At 47.3% G+C, this 26,173-nt stretch overlaps 1 protein-coding gene across 1 annotated transcript; it reads right to left on the reverse strand.

Moving 5' to 3' along the window:
* Positions 1 to 633: 633 nt before the first annotated feature.
* DDX21 (DExD-box helicase 21) lies at positions 634 to 20,932 on the reverse strand. The gene is made up of 16 exons (XM_027840648.1): positions 20,782 to 20,932; positions 17,862 to 18,356; positions 16,933 to 17,145; positions 15,209 to 15,284; positions 13,887 to 14,065; positions 12,766 to 12,883; positions 12,482 to 12,667; positions 11,752 to 11,897; positions 10,012 to 10,161; positions 9,302 to 9,463; positions 7,392 to 7,511; positions 6,905 to 6,978; positions 5,394 to 5,553; positions 4,961 to 5,095; positions 3,734 to 3,778; positions 634 to 3,451 (listed from the first exon to the last, which is right to left on the reverse strand). Exons 1-16 carry the CDS (start codon positions 20,866 to 20,868, stop codon positions 3,191 to 3,193), a joined length of 2,607 nt encoding a protein of 868 aa, XP_027696449.1. The 5' UTR covers positions 20,869 to 20,932; the 3' UTR covers positions 634 to 3,190.
* Positions 20,933 to 26,173: the final 5,241 nt, after the last annotated feature.

Consider the following 26,173-nt stretch of genomic DNA (forward strand, 5'->3'; position numbering starts at 1 on the left):
CCAGGGCCTGCCCCCTAGAGGTGAGGGAGTTCATTCCAGCCAATACCCAGCGAGGCAAGTCTGCCACAACAGCTGGGCACTCCCTGTGTCCTGAGCCTGGAGGGGCCTATGGGGCACACGAGTGTGAGAGGGGAATAAGGTGTCTGTTTGGGACGTCGACCGGGGCAGAGGGATTAATTGGGAGTCTGGTGTAATAGTCTAGGGGACAGGCACAGAGGGCCTTAATTAGCGAGGTGGAGAGATGGAGGACACTGAATCCTAGCCCCAGCAGGTGCCAGTCTTTGAACCCCATATCCAGAGCTGAATTCCACTAACACCAGGAGAGTCCTTGGAGATATACAGACCCTGGCATCTCTCCACTGCACAATGCTGTGAGAGGCTTCCCCTACCCCAATCCCCAAAAGCACAGCCTAAGTCATTGCTTCTACAAAATGGGACTAATTTCTGCCCTATCCAATATTGGTGGGTGCCAAATGAAGTAATGGGTACATAATCTCCTGAGAATTTGTTAATAATCACACACACACCCCTGCCACCTTTCAGGCCTCTGCAGGGCCCAGACTTGTGTTATATATGGGGGAAAAATGGCACAGGCATAAGGAAACTAACTTTTTATTAAGGCATAAGACAATATCTTAGAAAATACCTTTAATAATCTGTTGACAGTTCACAATTCATAACCAGATTGTATTCTGAAAATCCATTTGTAAAAAAAAAAAAACATTTGGAACACTTTCTCATGGGAACTAAATTATAAATGGTGGTGAGGTACCCAGGCCAGCCCAACAAAACCTCTTTAGAACTCATATTTTAGGTACTAATGAATGATATTAGCACAAGTCTTGTTCTAGGAAAATTACATTTCCCCCCCAGTCTTTCATAATGAACATTAGTATGTTCCGTTGAAAAGTCTAATTCTGCCAAGTTGCTTTTATATTGAGAACTAAATTTTTCTTTTGTTCACTTACAGAAGCATTCTTGATTCCAAAGCACAATGGCGTAGGCCCACAAGGCCCTCTCCAAATTCAAGGTGACACCAGTTCCAAACCCAATGCTGTTGGCTGCCCACCAAAGCTTTGCCCGCTACTAATGGCTGAATCACAGCAATGGGATGCAGTAGTAAAAACCTCTCCCCACCAAGGTTAAAGGAACTCCACACTAAAAAGGGTCGACTCAGGGCCAGAAGCCCTGGGTTCAAGTTGGAAGCTCTGCCATATACTCAAGGGGGGTGACCTTATCAATTACCTCACTCTGGGAAGTCCCCTTCATCCTCTGAAAAAAGAAAAGCTGGAGCTCCAGGCTTCCCTGAGGAACATCCTGTGATGACAAGAGGGTGGAATGAGGGGTTTCAGCACCCTCCCAGTCACTAAGCACCTAATTCCTGAGCAAAGCATTAAGAACCACAGTATTCAAAGGATTTCCAAGAGCATCAGTAAGTGAAGATTTCAGCTGGTTGTGAAAATGCTTGCTAGACTGGTCTTTTGATGCTTTCTGCACTAACCAGGGCAGCTGAGGCTGGTGGGGGTCCAATGAGCTGGAGCTTCAGGAGCCAAATGAGAAAAAAGAAGGGTCACCAAGGTCACAGGACATCATGGCAGCCTTGGAGAGCATTTGGCCCACTCCTCATCCAAGATCATTCAGCTAGTAAGCAGCTGGGCTGGGGTTCAAACCCATTTCCCGACTGCAAACCAAGTGTTCCTTCCACTAAATCTGGTTGGGGTGACCAGAGGTTTGGGAGCAAAGGAGGAGCCATCAAACTGGGGGACAGCACAGCACAGACACACCAGAGGGGCTTCATAAATGCTTGGACTGCCCTCACACTGAGGGAGACAAGGGTGTGTAAGCCCCATACCACCAGCAACAGACAGGACAACGTCCCAGGGGATGAGAGAGATTGTTAGGGCCACAGAAGGCACCTAGAGAAGGGATGGAAACCCAGCCAGGAAACACCATTATGGAGAGGAATGGACGTGACCCAGATCATCGATGGAGCCTCCAAAGATACCTTACAGAGAAGGAAGAATACAGTGACCCAATCGATCATCTCTGCTGCACATCAAAGGAGTTTTTGCTTTCATACAGAACCACCTCTAGCACACAGTAGCTGCTTAATAAATGTTGACGGAATCAAAAAGCAAATATACACATTCTATAACATTATAGGTCATAGAAATTTACAAAATGAGAATCAACCTAATATTTTTCCTATTACTAACAGAGAACCTGCTTGCCAATCATCACTTCACCAAGTTTTATACTTCCCTAGATGGTGGCTTTGAATTTTTTCTCATAATTGAAAAAGGTTATCTAATAGTTTATTTTACCTGCTTAGCAAATCCAGATTTTTCTTTTAATTTCTCCAAAATAAACAATGTTTCTTTCCCAAATGGAGAAGAGTTCAAAGCAAGTAGACAAACATCTGCCTGCCTGCCTGCCTTCCTTCCCACCTGGGAATGGGCATGAATTATCTTCTCACGTCTGAGATTCCGACAGATGCCTTCTGTCAAATTTGCTAGTTTTTCTTCTACCATGAAGGAAGATTTAATAGAACCTGGTTAAAGCCAGATGGGTCCCACGTCACCGCGGAGAATGCCTGTAATTTTATTTCTCGAGCACCAAAACAGCATCAGATGCACGAAAAACACGTTCTTTAGAAGACAGTGAAGCTGCGGCATCGTCAGCAGGACCCAGGCTCTAGAACAAGCCGATGCCCAATGCTCACCAGCATTGACCCTTAGGCTGATGGCTCCCCAGGAGAATCCATTCAGCTGGTGGACTGGGAATATCTGTTGCAAAAACAAATCTTTGGCTATGCAAGAAAGATCCTCCGAGCTTGGGTGCCCCGTGAGCTCGTCCTCAGGGTAAAACACTACCCAGAGATGCTGTAACTACCTTCAAAGGGCAGAGCCTGGGCAGAAAACGGACTTGACTGAAAGGAATGCACGGATGTGGGTTTCAGATGACAACACATACACTGATGTGCCCTCCTCAAAGAAAAGCTTCTGAAGACATGGCAGACGGGCCTCAACGCAGTGAGCACCATCCCGTGCTGCGAGCTGCCCCAAAGGACAACGGCTGGCTGGTTTGATGAGTGGTAGAAGGAAAGCAGGAAGCAGGCCTAAGAGTTTAAAAAAGTCACTGGGGAGGGCATTGCTGTGTCTCCAAACGGAATCCTGTCCTTTTGCGCATCTTAACGATGAGAAAACGCTCTCTGAAAACTTCTCTTCTGGCCTCTATTCTGAAATTTGTCATTCTTGTTGAAGCCGCCGCCACCACCACTCCGGCCGCCTCGGCCACCACCTCGGCCACCTCGACCTCCTCGACCGCCGCCGCCTCCCTGCCTCTGGTTCCGAAAACTAGAGAAGCCTCTGCCTTCGTCGGGCTGCTGCTCCAGCTCAGGTCTCTCGGTGGCCACAGAGAGCTGCCAGCGCCTCGAGTCCTGCCACTGGTCCTAGGGAAAACAAGGTCTGTTTGTCCCAATTCAGTCTGTCTAGACACCATTTGAGGGAAAGCAAGCATCTCCTGGCCTTCCAAAGAGTACCCACATCTACACGCGGTGACTTCCCTTCTACCTGCTTTCTTTGAATGCTAAATGCTGTGGGCACTTTATGAACACCGTCCTGACTGCCATGGTCACTGAAGCATGATGGGAAGCTCCCCTCCCCGTACATTCCCAAGCCATTTGCTGCACCCCGGAACTACATCCCACCCACACTATGCCAGATGAGAATACCTGGAATGTCTTTACTTCTGCAGCAGGGACATCAAAACAAACGCCCTAAAAGGAAGGAACATGATGAAGACTTTCACAGAGGGTCCATCACCGCAAGTCCCTCTGGCCCTGAGCAAGGCTGGGTGACCCCAGTCAGGCAGAGCTCCATCAACTAAAGAGGGGAGATTTGTCGTCCAACATACAGCATGTGAATGGAACGTACAGGAATGCACGGTTCTATCCGGGCGGCCCTATCCATGCATCTCTTTCCTAACAAAGAGCTAAGCTGCATCGTGTGAATGGAATCTTCAGTCCTATCAGGATTCCATGAGAAAGCCTCAGGGAGAAGTGCCCTGCTGTCCAAGTAACTCGTGTAAAAGACATTGATGAGACCATCAGGAGAGGAAACCAACCTGGGACAGAGTGAGCTATGCTGAGGTCCTTGAGATACTCAAGGAGGTGCGGGGCAGACTCCAGAGTGTGGAGAATTTAGGGACTGAAAGGAGGAAGGAGGAAGGCTTGCAGTCGCACCAGCAGAACACCTGGTGCATTTGAAAAAAGACCGGTGGAGTCAAGAGCCCTGAGTTCAAAACTCAGCTCTGAGGCCACCTTGAAGACTTCGGGCAAACCTGCTCATCTGTAAAATGAGGGCAGTGGACATAGTGGTATCCACAGGTGCCCACGTCAACAAAATCAGGAAGGCAACATTGTCATAGTCTAGTTTTATCATGAAAACCTATCCTAGGAAAAGCTAAAAAGGAAAGGAATGATTAATTTTTCCAGGGTAGGATCATTCAGGTCAAATAATTCATCTTGGCACAAAGTTGTTGACTTTGTTTTGAGTTCCATGTTGAAATCCAGATAGCTCATGGAAGGTTCATTTCAACAAATGTTGCTCCAAACCCTCCAGGCTTCAGAGTTTTGATCTCAGCTCTGAACGTTCACAGGATGCATCGACCCGAGCACGACACCCCCAGCCTTGCCCTCGCCCCCTCCACTCCCTTTTCTTGTTCCCATCCTAGTCAGGCGGGACCTGGACTGAAGCTTCTCCGGGTGAGTGTCCCACTCAATCCACCCACAAGCACTGATTCCCCAGTTCCTGGGTGCCACGGCCAGTGTCAAGCAGGCAATGGGATGAAGCCACTTCGGTCTTTTCAGGGACCGTGGTCAGCTTCTGTCACAGCAGGGAAGCTCTCGGAGCCTGCTGCCACGAGCGGCAGCCCCCGTTGCCAGCTGCTCCAGCCTTACCATTTTCCCCTTGAGGAAGGTCATCCGTGTCACTTTGTCGTCGATCTCTTCCCCAAGCTGCTCTTTCAACCCTCTCCAGGCATAGCCAATATTGTGCATCTCTATGGAGCATTGCAACACCATCGTCACGAAGCCCTGGGCAGGGGGCACCGAGAGGAAAGGTTAGGCACCACAAGCAGCTGCAAAGGGCAGCAGAAAACAGCAACCGTCCCTCAAAACACAAGCCTCCCTTTAACAAGCGATTCTTAGCAGAGTGACTGAGCTACAGGCACCTGAACCAATTTTCCTTTTAAAAGAAATGCACACAAGTGATTTACTTCTCACGCAGGAACAAAAGCAAACCGCACACCAGACAGACAGGAACCACAGGCAGACTACGGACCGGCACCAGGCCCCCACCCCCAGATGAAGGCCTTGGCTGCGGGCGGCTCACCACGTCAGAGTTGATCAAGGAACGCTGCTCGACGGCGGTCGCCCCCGAGATATGGGCTAACGCAGCAGCCAAGGCTTCCACGGCCCCCTTCTCGTCAATCAGCTTCTGAGCTGTCTGTCTGAAGTTGTTAATGGCTGCAGGGGGCACCGAATCCAGAAACCTAGAAAGTCACCAAGGGCACATTATTTTGAGGAAAGACCCTAGATGTTCAGCACCTCAAGAAAGATTTTAAGGCTAAGATCTAGAATCATAAACAGCTGGCATTTATCTTGTACTGTGACACCTACAATGTGCTTTATACACGTCACCTCCTCTGGGCCCAACTATAATGTTACGACTGAGCTGCGATTATTCTTGTCCCCATTTGAGAGATAAGGCAACTGACAGCCTCAGTGGTAAGTGACTCTCAGCCCACGGTCACACAACTAGTAATTCCTGTTTGTTTGTTTGTTTTGGGGAGGGTGTCCTCTCCTGACTTTCCATGCTAGCTCTTTGCCCTACCCCACTACACAGCCTCTAGGGAACACTTGAAGCTAAAGCAATCCCACTTTCTAACCCCAGAGTGGCCAGATGCCCACACAACTGTGGTATGTCCAGGCTAAACGCAGACTTTAACTTGAGGCCACTGAATCCTTAGGGACAGTGCTACACCTGGCAGGCTGTGTGGTCCTGGCTGTTCATAAATACATCCATCCATAGAGCATCTCACACAGAAGAGGCCTCAGGAATCTGCTCAGGTGAGGGGTTCACATGGAGGAGCCCGGTCTGTCACGGGCCTCTCCTACATCGTTATTCACGGCTCTCTTCTTTCCTGCCCTTCGAGAATGTTCCCAATCCCAACTGAGCCCCACCCCCATCTCTCTGTCTGTCATTACAGAATCCCTGCTAAACTATGAAGCAATTGTTAAGTGACCATTAAAGACACTAATCTAACAAAAGAACCTTCCATGAGCTATCTGGATTTCAACATGGAACTCAAAACTGAAATAATGTAACAGCAAAATGGTAGGTTGATATTTTTGGTAACTGCCTCCTGGCAAGGCAGGAGAAGGCCATAGAGACATACAGAAAAATACAGATGGCAAGGGGGACTCCTATCTCCGACTGTCACTAGTGTCACTGTTTTTCCCGGCTTAAGGGCTCAGCCAGACTTTGCTTGCCAAATGACCAAGGACCTGAGGTAGCTACTGTGTACCTCCTCACAAGGTGAGACTTCACAGGACACCTACATAAGGCAGCCAATTCCTGGGGTGGCCTAACTCTCTACCAGCAGAATGGGACCCATCTTAGGTGATAATCCGTCTAAACTCTTGCCTTCAAGATCCTTTGATCTCTCCTCCAGCTAATGACTTTTATTTATGCCTTTGTAAAAACATCAGACTCATTTCCCCAAATTCCCCAACACTGAAGCCTCTCTTATACCAAAGAATACTGGGGGCAAAAAACCCCCCAGGCAACCAAGTAACGACTGTGATCCCTGTGACAGCAAACACCCCCAGGCCCGTACATACCGGATGGCATCTTTGCTGGAGGCTTTAATTATTTCAGAAGCACTGGGAACACCCACACGTTTGAAAGTGATCCCCTACAAGACATCGGATCAGAACAGACAGTATTAGCTTTCTCTCGATCGTGGAAACACCCAGCGGGGCCCGGCTGCAATGGAACGGCCCTGTCTCCACTGCTTCCCACGAGATGTACGACTCTGAACACAGGCAAATGTTAAGCTGGGCCCACCCCAGAAAACAGCTTCCCAGCTCAAAGACAGCCACTTTGTAGCTGTGAACTGAACGCCCAAACGACTGGCAAAATGAACAACAAAGGTTCTTCTGCCTGACTCCAGATCGCAGGAGGACACAAAACAATCAGCATTCACTCACGTAACCACCAGCTTTCAGTGACTCTGCCGGGGGCTGGGCCCTGTAAAACAAGGCAGGGCTCCTGCCCCTGGAGCTGCTGTAATGCCCAGTAGCCCGACGTGAAGACACGTGCACTCACCGCCTGCCGCTCCACCTGCCCTAGCTGGTGCTGCTCCTTCTTCTGATAAAAGCAAATGCAGATCCCGGTCCGTCCAGCTCGACCCGTCCGTCCTGAACGATGAATGTAGGACTCTACATCCTAGGGCAATAAAATGGAGAATTGACATTTGGAAAAAAGGGGAAAATCTCCAAGCAACAGCTCACAGAGAACCAGCGGATGAAGAGAAACTGGCATCTTAATCAGGTGATCCCAACAGCACAAATGAGCAAACTGTTTTACAAAAACCCTTAGTCACTTGAGAGTTTTAATGGCAAAAATAAAAGCAAACATTTCTTTGAGCTATAAATCAAAAGAACTTCTACGTGATTATTTTAAGGCTATGGATTTATTCATTCATAGTGTTAATATCACAGCAAAGTAAACCTCTGGATTTACAAGGATTTGTGCACTGTGCTTTTAAAAAATTAACCAAGGCAGAACCCAATTCTCAAGGGACAAGCACTCACTATTTTGCAAAACTGACTGGTAGAACTAGAAATCAGTCTTAGTGAGACTAGGTTTAGACCAGGATCTTATACCACATATCAAAGAGAAACATGACCAAGACATAAAAAGGTCACATGATGAACAACGAGGAGCATCCTTTCACAAGGAGGGATGGGGGAACATTCTTGAACAAACGAGGAATCATTAGAGGACTACAGAACATAAAAACGGACAATTCTGATTTTATGAAATTGAACAGTTTTTACGAACAAAATCAATGCAGTTAAAATGAGAAGGAAACAATTAACAAGGAAAACCTTTGCAACAATTTTCTCTAACAGAGGTCTCATTTCCATGGCACACAGGGAACAGATTAAAAAAGACCAGGTGTCCCACTGGTAGCACCCCACATGACAATTAGAGTTTTATTTCCCAGAGGGTGACTGGACAAAGAACATGAACAAGTAGTTCTAAAAAGAAAAACTAGCTATCAACAGCAATATGGAAAAAATCTCAACAACCACTAATAACTAGGAAAATTCCAAATTAAAACTGAGTTTTTACTCCACAACTATCAGATTGGCAAAGATTAAAAAAAAAAAAGAAAAAGAACCACTATTGGCAGTGCTGTGGAAGATCAGCAAATTAATGCTGTTTGTGAGGCTGTGAATGGGTCCATCTATTCTGGAAAACAATCTGGAAATGCCCCAGAAAAGTCACCAAACTGTGACTGTGTATACTCCCTTGTCCCAGCCTTACTGCTGCTAGGCATATGCCCCAAAAGAGATCAAAGGAAATAAAGGCCTTATGTATACAAAAAATCTCATGGCAGCAAAGAATGGAAACTAAAAATATGCTCATCATGTGGGGAATGGCTAAACAAATGGAATGTTATTACATGGTAAGCAATGAAGAATGGGGAAGAGCCTGACAAACCTGGAAAAACCAGCATGACTTGATGCACAATGGCGCCACCACTGTTAACACCTCTGATCATCAAAATGACCCCCCTGACTGCAGCGGACCAACAAGGCCAGCTTCTCCCCACCTCCTACGAGAGAGATGGCCTGGAGGTGCAGAATGACACAGGCATGTGGGGACATGACCAATGCACGGATCTGTTTTACTTAACTGTGCTTGCGTGCTACAAGGCAGTCTTTTTTGGGAGGAGGAAGGGGGCAGAACTAGTGAAGAAAGAAAAAAGATCAACCAAGTCTGCAAAATAACGACCAAAGGAAGTTCAGAGGGGAGACACACTAGCCTGGTGACTTCATGATCTACTTATTGCCCATGATTCGTTTCATATTCATTCCTCTATCTCTATGTGCACAGGAATGTTCATGCTTGTTGGCGTTTGTCAAGTTCAGAAAAGCAAAGCCTGAAAGTCTCTACTTTACAATTAGCCAGAGCAGAAAGAAGGAAGAAGGCAGTACAGCCTTTACCTTTGGAGGAGAACTCTGTATAACCAGGTCAACCTCGGGGATGTCCAAACCCCGAGCTGCCACATTGGTCGCCACCAGGACACCAAATTTACCATTCCGGAAACCCTGAAGGGTGATTTCCCTTTGTTTCTGTGGAATATCTCCATGCAACGACTGAGCGTCCTGAGAAAGCAACAAACTCAGTCTGAGTAAGGAACCAAAGGATTTGAATTGCTAAATTGTTTTAAAGAGCTGATTTTTTTACATGGAGCCCCCAAACTAGCTGGGCCCGTCCCAATTTCTGTCTGAAAACTACAAAGAGAAAAATGTGTGTAAATTACCTGGCACATCCATTACCCAATGGCCACTTGTACTCACACACTCAAACAGGACACAATGGCAAGGAGACAAGCAAACCAGCCGAGGTGGAATGGAAAGAGCCTACGGCCTGGAAATCAGGAGAGGAGGATCCACGTTCTGTGGCTCTGATCCTGCTGTAGGCCCCCTCTATCTCTGACACGTGATCCCATGAAGAACAGTGTCTACCCTGAGTTGGGAGTGTCCTCACATTTCCTACATGCGCCATGTTGGCCGCTGGGGATGGAGACAAACCAGCCCAATCCCGGAGGCCCCCAAAGGGAAGCTTCTGTGGTAGCTTATTCCTCCTCAGTCATTTCTTGGGTGGCAATGGAAACTCCTCTCCACTTCCCAGGCTGTGGATCGATTCCTACCTGCTTTATCGATTCGTTCAGGGAGAGCTCCTGAGCCTCCTTCTTTGTCTCACAGAAGATAATGGTTCGTCCATGACTGCCACTGTAGACCTGGATGACATCGCCGATGACTGCTGCCCTCTGAGACCAGTGGCAATTGATGGCCAGATGCTTTGAGAAGAAGAAAAAGGCGATCAGTACCTTGTCTGAGGGGATCCAGAGGCCAGCCACTAGTCACAGGTAGTTGAGTGACTTGACATTCATTAGATTGTGAGCACCAGGGCAGGGGACTGATTGTTGTATGTCACTCTTTGAATCCCCCACATTTAGTGTGGCCCCTGGCATACAGCAGGTGCCTGATAAAATGCGAAGTGAATAACTGGATGACTGGTAGATTGCTACTCTCAGTTCTTGAAGAAGGAAAAATAATCTTTGTGCTGAACCAATATTATAGGACCCAACTAAGGAAATGTGAGGGTAGAAGGTAGCAGGTGGAGCCAGCATTCTTAGGCCTATCTGTGCCCTAGACCCCTGTGGCAGTCTGGTGAAGCCTGCAGACCCCCTTCAGAAAAACCACAAAGGAAACCAATGACTGCAATGCAGTTATCCAATGAAAAAAAAAAACCACGTTTCCAGCCTCTGGGTTAAAACATCTAAGCTTCCCACACACTGCCGCTACCAAAGAAATGGGTGGGTGGGCAACAAGACAAGAGGCAGCCTGAAGCCCCAGGAGCTCCCTGACTGCAGAGGGCAGGCCCCACGAGCCCCTTCTGGTGGCAGGCTAGATGACGAAACATGCAGGGTTGTGGGGAGATGGGCAGCAGGTGGTGTGGCTGACACCTGAAGAGGCCTCCCCTAGGAGGGGGAGTCAGCATCATCTAGATTTAGAGCATCAGGGCAAAACAGGCTGATCTGGGCAAAGCAAAGTGATGATGACATGCTCTGTCCGAGCTTCTGCTGAGTGAGGCCTAGTTTAATTTTCTCTCATTTTTATCTTCTGTCTCTCTCTTTAAACCTTAAGACAGCATTCATATACAGGCTACCTCCACTTACCCCTCACGATACCATGCAAATGCTGATGCTGACTTGGTTCAAATCCTGTCTCTGACCTTCCCTAGCTGGGTGACTACAGGCAACTCACTTGGCTCTGAGCCTCAGTTTCCTCATCTGCAAAGTGGATTATAATGCCTACAGCCCTTAGCTCCTACCTCCCAGGGTCATTGTGGGAACCAGTCGAGATGCTATAAAGCCATTTGTTCATCTGAACTATCAGTCAGGACAATGCAGATGTCCCTAGAACACTTACACCCCTTGCCCCGAAAGATCCCGGGCCCCTCTAAGTCAGTGCTAAATACAGATGGAAGCACCATCATATCCACAACTCCCCTGGAGTTCGCCTGACCATCCTTTCTGGTCTCTTCTCCCCCCATTTGTGACAAGAGCCTGTATCTCCAATCTCCAAGTAAGAATGTACTCCAAGAGGCTACTGATTTCTAGTTGCCTCTAAGAGCCACTAGGTAATGGGCACAATGCATAACCAAGTCAAGGGAGAACCTCGTGTAGCAGAGAAGTCCCAGAAAGCCTTGCAATGAAGATTCTGAAATTTAAATCAAACGCTAAGAACTTCAATGGCCGTTAGGCTCTGGAACACAAACAAATGAAGACCTTTCAAGGTAGGTTTTGTATGCAGCCTTGTCCAAAGTCCGTCCATGTCCTTTCTAATACCAACAAGGCAAGGAGAATCGGTCCCCAACTTCTCACCTCCACGGTCACGGCGGCCTTCTGCGTCTTCTTCCCAATTAGGTCGACTTGCTCATAAGTAGACTTCATGTATTTCTTAGCAACATCGTACACCCAGTGAGGACAAGTCGCAGAGAAAAGCAACGTCTGGGGGTTGTCTTCTGAATCTTAAAAAAACAAAAAAATTCACATTACTCTATGAGACTGGGGAAGGTAAAAATCCCAAGTGATTCCATGGTGAACTTGGACCCTTGCTTTCCTTAAAGGCCTGCGCGAGGCTTCAGCACTAAGTGAGGAGGGCCTGACAGAGAACTCTAACCCAGCACAGTAAGACGGGCAGTAGGCAGGTGACCCCTAACACAGACTACGGGTGCGCTTGTGGCTACTCAGGTTAAGTGAACGAAAGAGAAGATGCCTCAGAAATGATCCAGTCCAATCTTTTCTTTTTTAAATATTAGGGAAATGAGGCTCTGAGAGAGAAGGTAGTCCCCTCCACCCATCCAAAGGGCTCGAAGACCCCACACCAGGACACCCCACAAACAAGGAGCGTGGGCACCCACCATTTATGCTTCAGGTCATATCCCCAAAATAATAAAAAAGCACACCTTTGGGGCTGACAGGAAACCTCATTTTAGGGAAAGGTGGACCACTTTCCTGCCCTGACCCGATTTCTGGGCTACCTTCTAGTACCACTCCAGGCTCTGTCGGACTTTCCCCATTACAACAGTGCCTTCAATCTACTAGCCCTTACCTTTCTTATATGCCACAGTTAAAATATCTTCCACCTGCTCAGCAAAGCCCATGTCCAGCATCTGGTCCACTTCGTCCAGCACAACGTGCTGCACCTTGGTGAGGTCGAGCCGGCCATTCTGCAGATGGTCTTTGATGCGCCCTGGGGTGCCCACCAAGATATCGATTCCTCTCCGAATGAGATCAACTGTCAAGTAACAACCAGGAGGGCATTGTTATTGGGGCCCTTCCCCAGCACCGCAGGACCCCAGGACGCCCACCCCACCTCCACCCGTTTGTACGCACTCTGGCCGTTATAGGGCGTTCCACCATAGAAACAAGCTACTGTCAATTTCTTGGTGATATCGCTGAAGTCTTTGCTGACTTGGATTGACAGTTCCCGTGTCGGGGCCAGGACCAGTATCTAGGAAAGAAAGTTCAGTTCTGAGCCTAATCATGACAACTGTGCCCAATAAACCCTAACCTCAACAGGCCCCAGTGAGCTAAATCACAGCTCTCTCTTCTATGGCAGTAAGGTTCACCCTCTCCCCACCGACAGAGGTCAGGGGGAGTGGGGCTGCCACGATACTGAGGAAGGGAAAAGAAGGGGGAGGAAATAAGCCAATGTGCCAGCTATAGTGTTGAGCACTTTACAAATATTCTCTCATGTGACCATCACATCAACTCTGTTATTATCCCCATTTTACAGATGAGGAGACTGAGGCAAACAGTGATTCAGTGACTTGCACAGGGTCACACAGCTACTAAGTATCTGAGGCTGGTTTGAACTCAGGTCTGCCAGACCCTTGGGTCAGAGCTGAGCCACCAAGCTGCTAAGAAATCAGTGCAGTGACTCAAGGCAAGAATTGTGGGATGTCAGGCCCCTGCTGGAGCCCTTGGTGTGACTTCCTGCCCATTGGCAGCTCTCCTACCCCCTCCTCTGGTCCCTCCAGCCATGCTCTTTTTCTCCGTCTCTGCCAGCCCCACTTGTCAATGTGGCCCCAGGTCCTTGAAGCAAACAAGCAGCTACACCTCCAGGTGTGAGGTGCCAGGCAGTCATATGGAGGCTCAGGCTCCCTCCCCAAAGAGCAGTGACCGGCTTATGCCTGAGGACCTTGCGGGGGTCGTCCTCCTTCAAAATCTTCACGATCTTTTTTTTTTTTTTTTTTTAATGTGAGGCAATTGGGGCTAAGTGATTTGCCCAGAGTAACACAGCTAGTGAGTGTTACGTGTCTGAGGCCAGATTTGAACTCAGGTCCTCCTGACTCCAGGGCCAGTGCTCTATCCACCGTTCATCTGTTTTTTGAGCATTCACTGCAAAGAAGAGGGGATTTTCAAGAGGGTTCCCATTAGCAACAACTGAAAACTGCCCAGGACAAGGGTGTGGCCAGGAAGCAAGCTTCTTCAGGCGGCTGCACTTCATTTACCTTTGGTGCACGGCCTCTTCCTCGAGACTGAGAGTCTCCCTGAAGTTTTTCAATTAAGGGGATGGCAAAGGAGAACGTCTTTCCCGTCCCCGTCCGGGCTTGGGCTATCAAATCCTTCCCACTAGATACATGATGAAATGTCTTCGCTTGTATAGGAAACAGGTAGGTCACCCCACGGGCTGGGAAAAGAATCCAATTCATTTTAAAATGACAATGCAATGCAACAGAGCAGCCTACCAGGACCTGCACCTTAAGGTCATCCTTCAGCACACCACCTATACTTCTGGTCAATGACAATCATGCCAGTCTCTCTTTCAAAATCATTACAAGCTTAATATTAAAACCCCCAACAAGGAAACCTGCTTTCTAACAACAGCTGGTGGACTCAGGACAGTTGGGCAGGTATGAATGAGGGACAATCCGCACCACTGGAGATATCCAAACCAATGAGATGAAGCCTTGTTCGAGAGCTGCACGTGCCCCAACTCTGCAGACCCTCCCTCACTCCCTCTGGTTCCCCGTAGGATCCTGCTGGCCTGAGATATTCTCATGGCCTTTTCCTCTTTCATGTCCAGAGTGAGTGTGAACTCTGCTCCGGGTGGGGGGGTGGGGCCCTTCCAGGGTTTCTGGGGAATTTTTCCTTTGTAATAAAATGACATGCACAAGGTAGAATTCCCGAAGCAAACGATGAGGCTATTTCTTCCTCTACCACCCCCGCCCCAGGTTTCCTGCTCCCTTTTATGTCCGATCTCCCTTTCAGACTTCTGCTCCTGAGAAAAGAAACTGTGTCTGCATGGATTTGTCTATCCAGGGCTTAGCACAGGGCCTGGCACACAGAGGCTGGCTGACTTAACTTGGTAACTTTTATTGCCTGTTGCTAGACTGCTCTCCAAAGACCTTTGATAATGTTGCAATTCTACCAGCAACAAATGCATTAACTTGTTTCTCCCACTCCCCAGGTCTGTGGGTGCAGGAGGGACTTCACAGCTGTTTTAGGAGGACCCCAGATTTAGGGCTGCAAGGCCCCTCAGAAGTCACCTAGTCCAAGCTCTCATCTTACTGACGAGGAGAACTAAGGCCTGGGGAGGGTAAGGGAATTGGCCACGGTAACTTATGCCTCCAGTAGATCTGACATTTTCTACTGCCTGAGGACTGTTGAAACAGATTCTCCCAAATAAAAGATACCAAAAAATTCTCACATCCTTTATTAGAATACCTGGAATCTTAAGGGGCCTTACCCTACCCGATTCTTACTACAGCACCTCATCAATGAAGATAATCTCCTTCCCAATAAGATACTAATTTAGTGCTAATAAAATTACCTTTGAGGAGTTGAATAGTCTCTTCAGAGATCGGAAAATTAGAGAAAGCTCCTTCTTTCTGCTCTGCAGATAACTCCTATTAAATTAAAAAGCACTTCAGAAGCAGGAAAAAATGAAACCAATGGCTTCCTATACCAGTAACTTAGTCCCTGCCCAAGAAACAAAGCTGAAAAAGAGAATTTCTTTAAGACAGACTCCATTTAGGCCAGGAGATATACAGACTTTGCTTTACTGTCTAAAGGGGGAAAAATTGTGCATCCTCTTTACAAAAGAAAAACCAGACATTTATAGAGCATGACACACATAATAGAAACAAGCTCTTTGAGGACAAGGACTGTTTTGTCTCCATACCCCCAGGGCCTGGCACATGGCAAATACCTGTGGATTAATTTAATACAATGGATATACTAAGACCCCCAAAACATTATTATTAAAGGACAGTCCTACTCAAATGAGAACCATTATGGACTATTCAAAACCAACCATTTGCAGAAATACACTTCAAAGATTGTTATTTAGCAAACTGTAAGTCAATTTACCTTTAACATGGGCAGAATAGACAAAAAAAAAAAAGGAAAGAACTCACTAGAAAATTTATATGAGCTATTTGGACTTTGAAAATCGCCCATAAAGATGTTTTTAAAAAAGCAATTCAGAACCGGTTTCCAAGAGACAAGTCTTGATATTTTTGCTTACCTCAAGGCAGAAGTATCAATCAAAGACCCAAGTGAAACAATCTCTGACCTCAGGAAATTTCTATTCTATCTGGGGAGATAGTCACACACACACACACCCCCCCCCACACCAACACAAGATAATCTGGGGGAAGACCCAGGAGGGGTCAGCAAAACTGGAGCTTGAGCTCAGTGGTTAAAGAGCTCAGGGGTCCCTCATGGCAGAGGTTGGGGCGGGGGGGGGGGCCTGCAGGCATGGGGAGGCAACTTGCACCAAAACACTTAGAAAGCAAGATGCATGTCGTAGACGAGGGACCCTGGCAGGCCAGTCTGACTAGACTGAGGACAGAAAGCAGAATAATGTGTAGCTCAACAAGTCCATGGGAAGACAGCTGGGAATCACCATCAGAGGAGTCTGAATTTGATCCCAGAAGCAATAACCAGCCCCTGGAGTGTTGGAGTGACTCGATCATACAATGCCAAATTTGCACCAACTCAAATAACTAGCAATTGAAGCTGTTCCAAAATCACTTTCTCAAAAACCAATGTTTGGCATCCTTCTACTTTCCAGATGTTTCCTCTAAAGGTAATGCCTCTGCAGTCAGATTCACCAAGGCATAAAAAGATTCAAGGACCTGACCAAAATAGAAGTATAGGATAGTCACCTAAAGACCTAATCAAATCTTAACAACTGACTGCAGCACCATCTAGGGTTCTTCCATAACCTGTTTTGTGACATGGCCCCACTGGACAGCTGGTGAAGCCAATGGACTTCTCCACAAAATGTTCTCTAAGTAACTGAAGGAAAAAGCCAACTTCAGTTAAAGGTTAACGAAAACAAAGATGTTGTATTTTTCTCCACGCAACTTCACAGAGTCAAGATTAAGAACCCCACCTCTAGGACAATGAAGGCTGCACTAGGGTACAAGATTTGGGGGAGAGGAGGGAACATGAATCAGAAATTCAGGGATTAATTCTTTACATTTAAATTCTATTCCTAGAAAATGCCTGAAATGTAGCAAGTCCACAGAATAGCCAGTCTAGACGTACCTCAGTGTCTTCAGATTTTGAATCTTTCTCATTTTCCTTCTTTTCACCTTTTTTGGGTTTCTCCAATTCTTCTTCATCATCATCATCATCATCATCTTCTTCTTCTTCATCATCTTCTCCTTTAAACTGTTTTGTCAGTCCAGTTTGCAAATGGGATTTTAATCCCTTAGAACTAAGAGCATGGCTTTCTACTCTTTTATGAAGATCATTTTCCTAAATGAATACATATTAAGCATATAAATTAATTCAATCTTAAAGCAGAGACCAAAAATTCGTAACTAAGCCACAAAAACATCTACTCATCCCCTTCTCTTACAGCTGCTGTTCTCCCCAAGAAGAGCTCAGGCCAAGGTGCCAGGCTACACCAATAGGGGAGCAGGGCAAAGTGCGGAGACCCCCAGGCCTGGGCTGGCCCTGACTCTCAGCTCTGTCACTGCACCTAGAAGGGCTTTCCTGCTCACAAAGTCCACTTGCTGTAACTGTCTTCCCCCTAAACTTATGGCTGAGGGCATACCACCTATGACAGCCCTGCTGTTCCTTCCATGTTAAGAGCTATCAAATCCAGCAAGAAATTTTTTCTCTTCCATTTAAAACCACTCCACCTTAAGAGACTTGTGGCTTTGAGACAACAAAACCCAGCACACTCACAGAGAGATGGTGGGATTAGTTCACATTTGGAACAGCTCCCTTCCACTTACAATTAACAACCTAGGGTTGTCAAGGGGGCAGAGAGGGAGGGCAGGAAGAGCTTCATCTTAGGTTGCAGTAGCATATACTATAATATCCAGAATAAGGGGTCTTGGGCTCCATGGCCTCTCCTCCGTTCAGACCACATCTGGAGTAAAAATCTATTAACCAGAACCAACAATTAAAAAATCAAACAAACCAACAACCCACCACTCTCCTGCCTGGTGAAAATGCCTCCTTACCTGCTCAGCCTCGCTGTCACTTTCCTCACTGGATGACTCCTCAGAATCAGAATCAGACGCATGCTTGGAGTGGGGCAGTCCATTAGTCACAGATGCCCTCTGTGACTTTGGCCTTTCCTCTCCTGTGTCTCCATTTACTTCTCCCTCCTTCTTCTTGGCCTTCTTCGGTTTCTCAGAAAGCTCTTCTTTCTCTTTGCTCTTTTTTGCCTTAGAGCAGATGTCATTGCTAGAGGCATCCTCCTTCTCTTTCAGCCTCCTGGGCTCCTCCCCAGACCCCTCCTTGCTCTTTTTGGCCTTTTTGGATTTAGGGGAAGAGTCTTCCTCATCTTCTGGGGGCTGTTCTTTCTTCTTGGCCTTTTTGGGCTTTGGAGAAATGACTTCTTCTGGAAGCTCCTCCCTTTTTACCTTCTTGGGCTTAGGGGAATCAAGTTCCTCAGTCTCTACCTTGCCCTTTTTTTCTGGCTTCTCATTTTTTGATTTCTCTTTTTTATCTTTCTGCAAAATTCAAAGATAAATACACAAAAGAGACACACATTAAGCCCAAAACCTACTTATTTTCTTAACTAACAAATGTCTCCTTTATTCACAACTACTAAACAAAGCAAAGAAAATTAATGGCACCTGGCCATCTAGTTAGAATTCTAGGTTTAGAACTGGAAAAGATGCTAGATCTGGATCCATCTCAGCTCTCAAATTTTACAAATGAGCAAATCAAAGATGGGAGAAGTTAAGTCACTTCCCCAAGGTCACAGAATTTAAAGTCATGCACCCAGTACCCAACTCCAAGTTCAGGGACATCCCCAATGAACTATGCTGCCCTCCCCCTCCTTGAATAATTCTTTTTTGCTCTTTGATCATTTCAGTGGTCTGACCCTCTGTGACTCCATTTGGGGTTCTCTTGGCAGAGACGCTGGAGTAGTTTGGCATTTCCTTCTCCAGCTTATTTTACAGATGAGGAAACTGAGGCAAACACGGTCAAATGACTTACCTAGGGTCACACAGCTAATAAGTGTCTGAGGCCAGATTTGAACTTAGGTCTTCCTGACTCCTGGTCTAACTACTCTATCCACTACACCATCTAGTTGCCCAGCCTTTCTCCAGCTACTCTTTTGAGGGGTATTTCACTACTCTTTACCACCCTCAATCCAGGAGAGTGCTGGGAAATGAAATTACATCCATCAATCCCATTCTTCTACCATTTTGTTGCAATGGAGATTGTATTTCAATCAATAGTGGAAGTAAATCAAGTTTGTCCCAGAGATCTGTTTAAGCTAACAGGCGATAATGCCCCAGAGGACAGGGAACTTGGCTGCTCAAAGACACACCACAAATGCTGCGTTTGGTAGGAAGAAAAGTCACTGACACTGGTAACTGATCTTGACAGATTGTTTCAGTTGTGACAATTTGATGCCACAACATTGTTTTATACCAAAAAAACGGTATATAATATCTACCCCCTCACCTACTTTACCTGGATACCTGAGGGATAAACCAGGTGATGTACAGAAAAATCCTCTGTACTACTGACTAGAGCAAAACCACAGAATTCCAAGTTATAAGTAGTAATCAAACTTTCCTAATCCTTTCCAATTCATAATCTATGTAGAAAAATAGATCAAACACTGGTCCTAAATTTCTAACAGTCTTATTGTAGATATGTATCTTCCTGCAACATACTCTATCTCCAGCTCATGCTATTATTGGTCACTGTTCTCGGAATGCCAATAGGCCAAGGTGCCCTAATCACATGTAACTAGAAACATTATTTTAAAGGTACATTATTTCACAAAAGTTAAAATTTTACAGTAAGAAATGGACAATTATTTATGAAATAATCCTGATCTTGTACCATTTATCTGCAGGCCAAAGGAGTCATGCATTGTTTTAAATGGGTATAACACAATGTGCTTACTTAACTCACCTTCTAAGGAAAATCCAGTTGTTCCTAAACAAAGGTCCCAGCTTCCCTTTATCTGTGGTCTTCCCCATTACAATTAAAATCTTTGAAGTGACCTTTTTATTTTCCCATATTTGTATCCCCAGGACATAGTACAATGCCTGGAGCATAAGAAGCGATTGATAAGTGCTCAGTCTTGATAATTAGGCCTATTTTTGCTTTTTCTTTGTATCCCCAGATGCTAGTAAAGTTATTAAGCACACAGCAAGTGACTAATAAGCGCTCTACCAGTCAGTCTTTTCCCCTTTGCCCGACACAGATAAATCCTTAATAGATGCTCCCGGGCTGCTAGGCTCATGCTCGCTCTGTGGGGCAGCAGAGGGGAGCCCGTCTCCCCCCAGCCCCTCCCCAGGCCCCAGGACGGCCTCCCATTGGGCAGCGGCTACAAGCCGGCACGATGACGTGGGACACCCCCCGGGCAGCCGGAGCACGTGCAGGCACATACAGGGCGCCGGTGCGAATCGCACTAGGGGGATTCGGGGTGGGGGTGACGGGTCCAGACCCAGCCAGGCTGGCCTGGGGTGGGGTGAAGGGGGGGGTGTTAACAGCAACAGAGATAACAGCCGGCACCTGCTGGGCGCCTTACACACCTTCGCTCGCGGGAGCCTCACTCTCCCCACAACCCCCAGCACCCCCCAGCCCCCCCAGATGCGAGTGACCGCTTAGGCACAGCTTCCTCCATTGGAACACGGCCCCCAGGTCCACCGGTGACCCCGTGATCGGGGACCTTGGACCCCTTCGCCTCCCTCGGTGTTCTCCCGTGTAAAATGCAGTTGGGGGCGGGTGCCGGAGATCCCGTCTAGCTAGGGGTTTGGGTGGCTCTGGGTAAACTGAGGCTCAGAGGCGTCAGGAGCCTCTGAGCGCCGGGCCCGGCCGGAGTAGCACGTGGAGCCGGCGCCGGGAGGCCCCCCAATACCTCCCGCCCCCCGCCCTAGCCCGAACGCCCTTCCCCCTCGCCCGCACCTTTTGTTTGTGCTTCCGCGTCTGCTCCGTCGCCTCCATGGGCGCCTCCGACTCGACTTCGGCCTCTGACAGAAGCTTACCGGGCATAATCCTCTAGCCGCGAGCTCACTCCGCAACCGACAGCCGCGTGCAAAGGGAACAGAGAGCCGACAACGTCACTTCCGCACGGGCCGGAAGCAGGAAGCGGGCGTGCACTCCCGGCGATCACGTAAGCCTCTGAACCTCCGGAAGTGCTGGGAGAAACCAAAGTGCCAGAGGAGGAGGAGGAGGAGGAGGTCAGAGAGGCGCTCGCGCATGCGCTCTGGGGGCTGTCAAGTGCCTTCTCCAGTCCGAATCTTCCTTCCATCCGAGTACGGGGCGCGCTCAACGTTGGCTACTGCAGGGACCCTCGGCACCCTCGACCCTCCGGTCTTCCTGGAGGCTAGTAGGCGCCTAATAAATGTCGTATGACTTGAAAACACGGTGTAAAGCGTAGACGTATTAAATAAAGGTGAGCCGTGTAGGCTCCGCCCAGGGCCGGAGCTGACAGCGGGGGGCGGGGCGGGGCGAGCCGGGGAGGGGGCGGGGCGGGGGAAGCCGGGGAGGGGACGGGGCCGGGCGAGCCGGGGAGGGGGCGGGGCCGGGAGCCTGGGCCACCCTGGGACTCTCCCTGACATCATGGGCTGCCCAGACTTCGGAGACCATCAGCGGCAGCGCGTTCTGGGGGGAAAGCCCTTAGAGGTCTGGGTTAGGACCCTGCCCCCCGCCCCTCCCCCCCGTACCTGTACCTGATGACCAGGTTAACCTCCTGAGCTTTCTGGCCCAGGCGGGGATGACGAGGCTGAAGAGGAACGCTTTGAATGTCTTGACGCCGGGTATAAACGTGCGCTCCGGGGCTGCTGCGACCCTCCGACGGCCCCTCTGCCGCCCTCCTTTCTGTCTGACACAAGGACAAAATCATCTCCTAAATCACAGGGTGGATGAGGTCATTTCACCACTCGAAAACCTTAGTGACTTCCTGTTACTGTTGTTTAGTCGGTCAGACTCTGCCAGACCCCATTTGGGGTTTTCTTGGCAAAGGTACTGGAGTGGTTTGCCACTTCCTTTTCCAGCTCATTTTACAGATTAGGAAACTGAGGCAAACGGATATGTGACTTGGCCAGGGTCACACAGCTTACTTAGTAAGCCAGATTTGAACTCAGGAAGATGAATCTTCCTGACTCCAGGCCCAGAACTCTATCCCTGGATCACCTTAGCTGCCCAAGTCCACTCCTATTACCTCTAGGATAAATTACAAACTCCTTACCTGACATTTCAGGCCTTCATTTTGATGGGAGGCAGTATGATCCAGTAGGAAGACCACTGGTTTGAAAGTCAGAGGACCTAGGTTCAAATCATGGCCCTACCACTTAGTAACCATCACCCAATCTGAGTCTCAGTTTCCTCAAGTGGATTGCAGTAGATGACTTTGAAAGTCCCTTCTGTCTTACTCTCTGATGCTGTAATCTAGCTTCGACCTGATGTTCCAGCTTTATGGTACAACCGAAGTGGGCACCATCTATTGTACTCTATCCCCACCTCCACCTTTGAGAGGCTTTATCTTCTTGCAAGTATCAGTAAAAGTTGAACCACTGTTCCTCAAAAAACAGTTGTTAGCTCTGTCTCCCTTCTGGAGTGTTCCAGATCTCCCCGTTCTCCTTTACTTCTTATCCAAAATAGCCTTTCCCCCGGTGGAGGTAAACTCCTGGATTACAACTTTGTATTATTCTCATAGCCCCAGGGTGCTAACTTTAAGAGTAGGCACTTACACGGTTGTTGAATAAAACAGATTAGACCATCTCTAAACTCCCTTCCTGCTCTAACTTTAGGGATTGATCTATTCCACATCTTCTTTGTGTCTGGTACCCCTATGACAATCTGGTAAAGTCAGGAAGGAAGGGCCCACCGTTCTTATCAAGCAATCAGTCAATTTTTATTAAGTGCCCACTATGTGCTTGTGCTAAATGCTGGGGATACAAAAAGAGGCAAAAGACAGTCCCTGCCATCGAGGAGCTTAAAATTTGATAGGGGGAGACAAGCAAACAAATATATACAAATTGAGCTATATACAGGACAGACAGGATCCAAGAGACGGAAGGCACTGGAATTAAGAGAGGTTGGGGATGGCTTTCTGTGGAAGATGGGATTTTAGTTGAGACTTAAAGGAAGCCACAGAGGTCAGCAGTCAGAGTGGAGGAGTGAGAGCATTCTAAGCATGGGGGACAGGCAAAGAAAATGCCAGGAACCTAGAGATGAGTCTGTTATTCCTGGAACAGACAGGAGGTCAGTGTCCCTGGACCCAAGGATACATGTCAGCCAAGAATATAATAATACGTGTCTGGAAAAATAAGAGGGGGCTAGATCATGAAGGGCTTTGAATGCCAACAATAACATTTTGCATTTGCTCCTGGAGGTGATAGGAAGCCACTGGGGTTTACTGAGTAGCGGGTGTGCTTTTAGGAAAATTACTTTGGTGACTGACTAGAAGATGTGTTGGAGTGGGGAGAGACTTGAGTCAGGAAGACGCACCCATAAGCTATTTGCAGTAGTGCAGGTGTGAAGTGACGAAAGGTGGCAGTTAGAAGAGAGAAAGGGACAGATTCAAGAGATGTTGCAAAGGCAAAATAGGCCTTGCTATAATATCTTGGATGTGGGGGATGAGAGATAGTGAAGAATCCTGGATGGCTCCTATGTTGTGAACCTGAGGAACTGGGAGGATGGTGTTGTCCTTTATACTAACAGGGAAGGTAGGAGGGGCAAGGTTTTAGGGGAGAAAAGATTAAGTTTTGGTACTGATGTCTCATAATAGTCTTAAATAATTGAAGGAAATGCTAAATTTCAGTTAGAGGCTAGTGAAAAGAAAGAGGTAATATTTTTCTCATCCAAGTTCATGGACCTTTTGGGAGATGAACCCCCAGTTAAGACCTCCTGGTATACTCTAAGTCATGTAACCATTCAGAGTCTATTTCTCCTGTGCAAAAGTAAGATATGTGTAGTACCTACCCTGCACTACAAAAACGAACTGTTATGTCTATGTAAATGACTCCCCAAAATCTGTGTCTAGTTGTGATTTCTTCTGAAGTCTAACTGAATGCTTCCTCAATTAGAACTGGAAAAGAAGTTCTTTGGAGGTCATGTGGTAGAACCTAGCCTCTTGCTGTAGATGAGGTGACACAATTTACCTCAGCCACTCACTAAGAAAATGTGATTCTGGATGAGTCACTAGCCTCTCAAAGTAGGTTTCTTTTCAAAATTGGTGAAGTAACTTTGACTGCTCTTCTCACAAGGTTGAAGTGAAGAAAGTGAGTTGCTGATCCTTAAAGCACTATATAAGCGAGAGCTATTAGTGCTTACCCTGAGAATCTGTCCCTTCCCTCCTCTCCCCACACTCGATTTGACTCGTGGAAATTCCTTCCATCTTTCAGAGCCCAGATCAGGTGCTGCCATCTCCCCAGCCTTCAAATACTTTTTAGTATTTTGCCCTTACTCTCATACCTTTATGACATTCTTGTTCAAGGGTAACTGGCTATTTGCCCTTAGACGAGTAATTAATTTCCCTCTTGAGCGAGTTTTCACATCTATGAATTGAAGACTAGAAAATTACAGCTCAGATATTCCACAATTCTAATTCATGGCACAGGTCATTGTGTCCCTGTCCTTTCCCTTACTGAGCTCTAAGGTCCTTAGAAGTGTCTTCCGTCTAATCTCTTCATTTGTTCCCTTGACTCGATCACAATGCCCTGCACAGGGTACAGCAGGCGCTGAAGGAACAATGGCTAAACAGGCCTTCACAGTTCACCTGTGGCACCTGCAGGGCAAAAAAATGATGTGCACTGTATTTATGTGAAGGCCACCTTGTTCTGGATGGGACATGTTCTTCTGTGGCATCTTTCCATTAATGATAGTGAATCTTATCAAACAATCCATGGAAGACTATGGAGTGAGACTCAACTGTACTATGATCCTGGAGTTTTGCCAACATACCAGTTTCAAACAGAAAAGTTCAAAGTAACACATCAAATACCCTAGGAGCCTAACAGCCCAGGAGAGAGACGAATGCATTAAAAGGAAGTAGGCTGGTCATTTTACAAGAGAGAGGGATAGCTGGGCAATGCAGGGTTGGCGTCCTTCACCATTCAGGATGTGGACAACTCACACCAGATGAGAAGGAACAGTGCTAACTCTCTGATTTCCACCTGCAGCTCTCCTTGGTTGGAACTCTACTGAACATGAGGCCCCTACGCCGGAGACCACCTGGCGTCACCCACCCCTACCAGCTTCCTTTTATGTTGTCTTCCATTTGATTGTAAACTCATTGAGGACAGGTACTGCAGTTAGGTGGTGCAGTAGATACAACACCAGGCTTAGAATCAGTAAGACCTGAGTTCAAATATGACCTCAGACACCGAGTGACCCTGGACAATTCACTTAACCTGTTTCCTCATCTATAAAATAGGGATAATATAGCACCTAACTCAAAGAATTGTTTTGAGAATCAAATGATAATAATTGCAACGTGTCTGACATACAGTTTATTGAATTGCATGGATGAGTTGTCATCTGCCCTCCTGGAAGAAATGCCTGTTAGTGACAGCACAGATATACCGAAAGCCCTGGTCCCTTTATGGCTAGAACCATATGCTAAAACGTTTTTTTCCCTTACCACTCACTACCCCTCTCCATTATTACAGAGAGGTCAGTTACACGGCCTCTTCCGATGCCTATTTTCTCTCCCAAATGTACAAAGCATTTGTCACCTTCACAAAACCTTGGAAAGAATCAATGGAACATGAGCGTGGCCTTTGTACAAATTCGGGTAACATTTCCTCAAATGCCCTTTCAGGGCCTCAGCACCCAAAGGTGGTCCTGGGTTCTTGATGGCTACGCCAGTGAAGCCCAAGCTCTCACAGGGCCTACCAACTCAAACAGGTGAGGGATGTGAGCAGGCCTGGCAGCCGACTCAATGTTTACTGCCTGACAACCTGAACTGGACAGAGAAATGTCTACCACCTGAGGCCTGGCTGGTTTTTAGCTACAGAAACTCAAAGGGAGATTCTCCCTAGCAATTCCAGGTGTCCAAAAGATGGCAGGCTGTCCATCTAAGGGGGTGGGCTGGTTCTCTGTCCCTGGGTTTTCAACAAAGGCTAAAAGATCTGTGGTCAGGGTCTTGTAGAGGGGATTTCTGTTCAGATACAGGTTGGACTCAAGGACTTTGGAGATCTTTTTTTCATCTTGAGAATCTGTGAGCCTGGGTAACAAAGACAGTGGGTAGAGAGACAGGACCCACACCAATAAAGTCATGGATTCATGAAGTATTTAAGCAAAGGGAATGAGAAGTTTTGGAAATACTCAGTCTTTACACTTAGTGAAAAGA

Source organism: Vombatus ursinus, unplaced genomic scaffold (assembly GCF_900497805.2).
Source record: "Vombatus ursinus unplaced genomic scaffold, bare-nosed wombat genome assembly UNPS02014847.1, whole genome shotgun sequence".
NCBI classification, from domain to species: domain Eukaryota; kingdom Metazoa; phylum Chordata; class Mammalia; order Diprotodontia; family Vombatidae; genus Vombatus; species Vombatus ursinus.

Bases quoted from the DNA above. Each gene is read 5' to 3' on its own strand.
- DDX21 (XM_027840648.1), bottom strand. From the start codon at position 20,868: ATGCCCGGTAAGCTTCTGTCAGAGGCCGAAGTCGAGTCGGAGGCGCCC. The intron at 12,884-13,886 runs GTAAATGAAGTG...TTTCTTTCCTAG, and splicing joins GAAGAGGCCGTGCACCAAAG to ATACTGGTCCTGGCCCCGAC. The intron at 5,096-5,393 runs GTGAGCCGCCCG...CCCCCTGCCCAG, and splicing joins CCTTGATCAACTCTGACGTG to GGCTTCGTGACGATGGTGTT.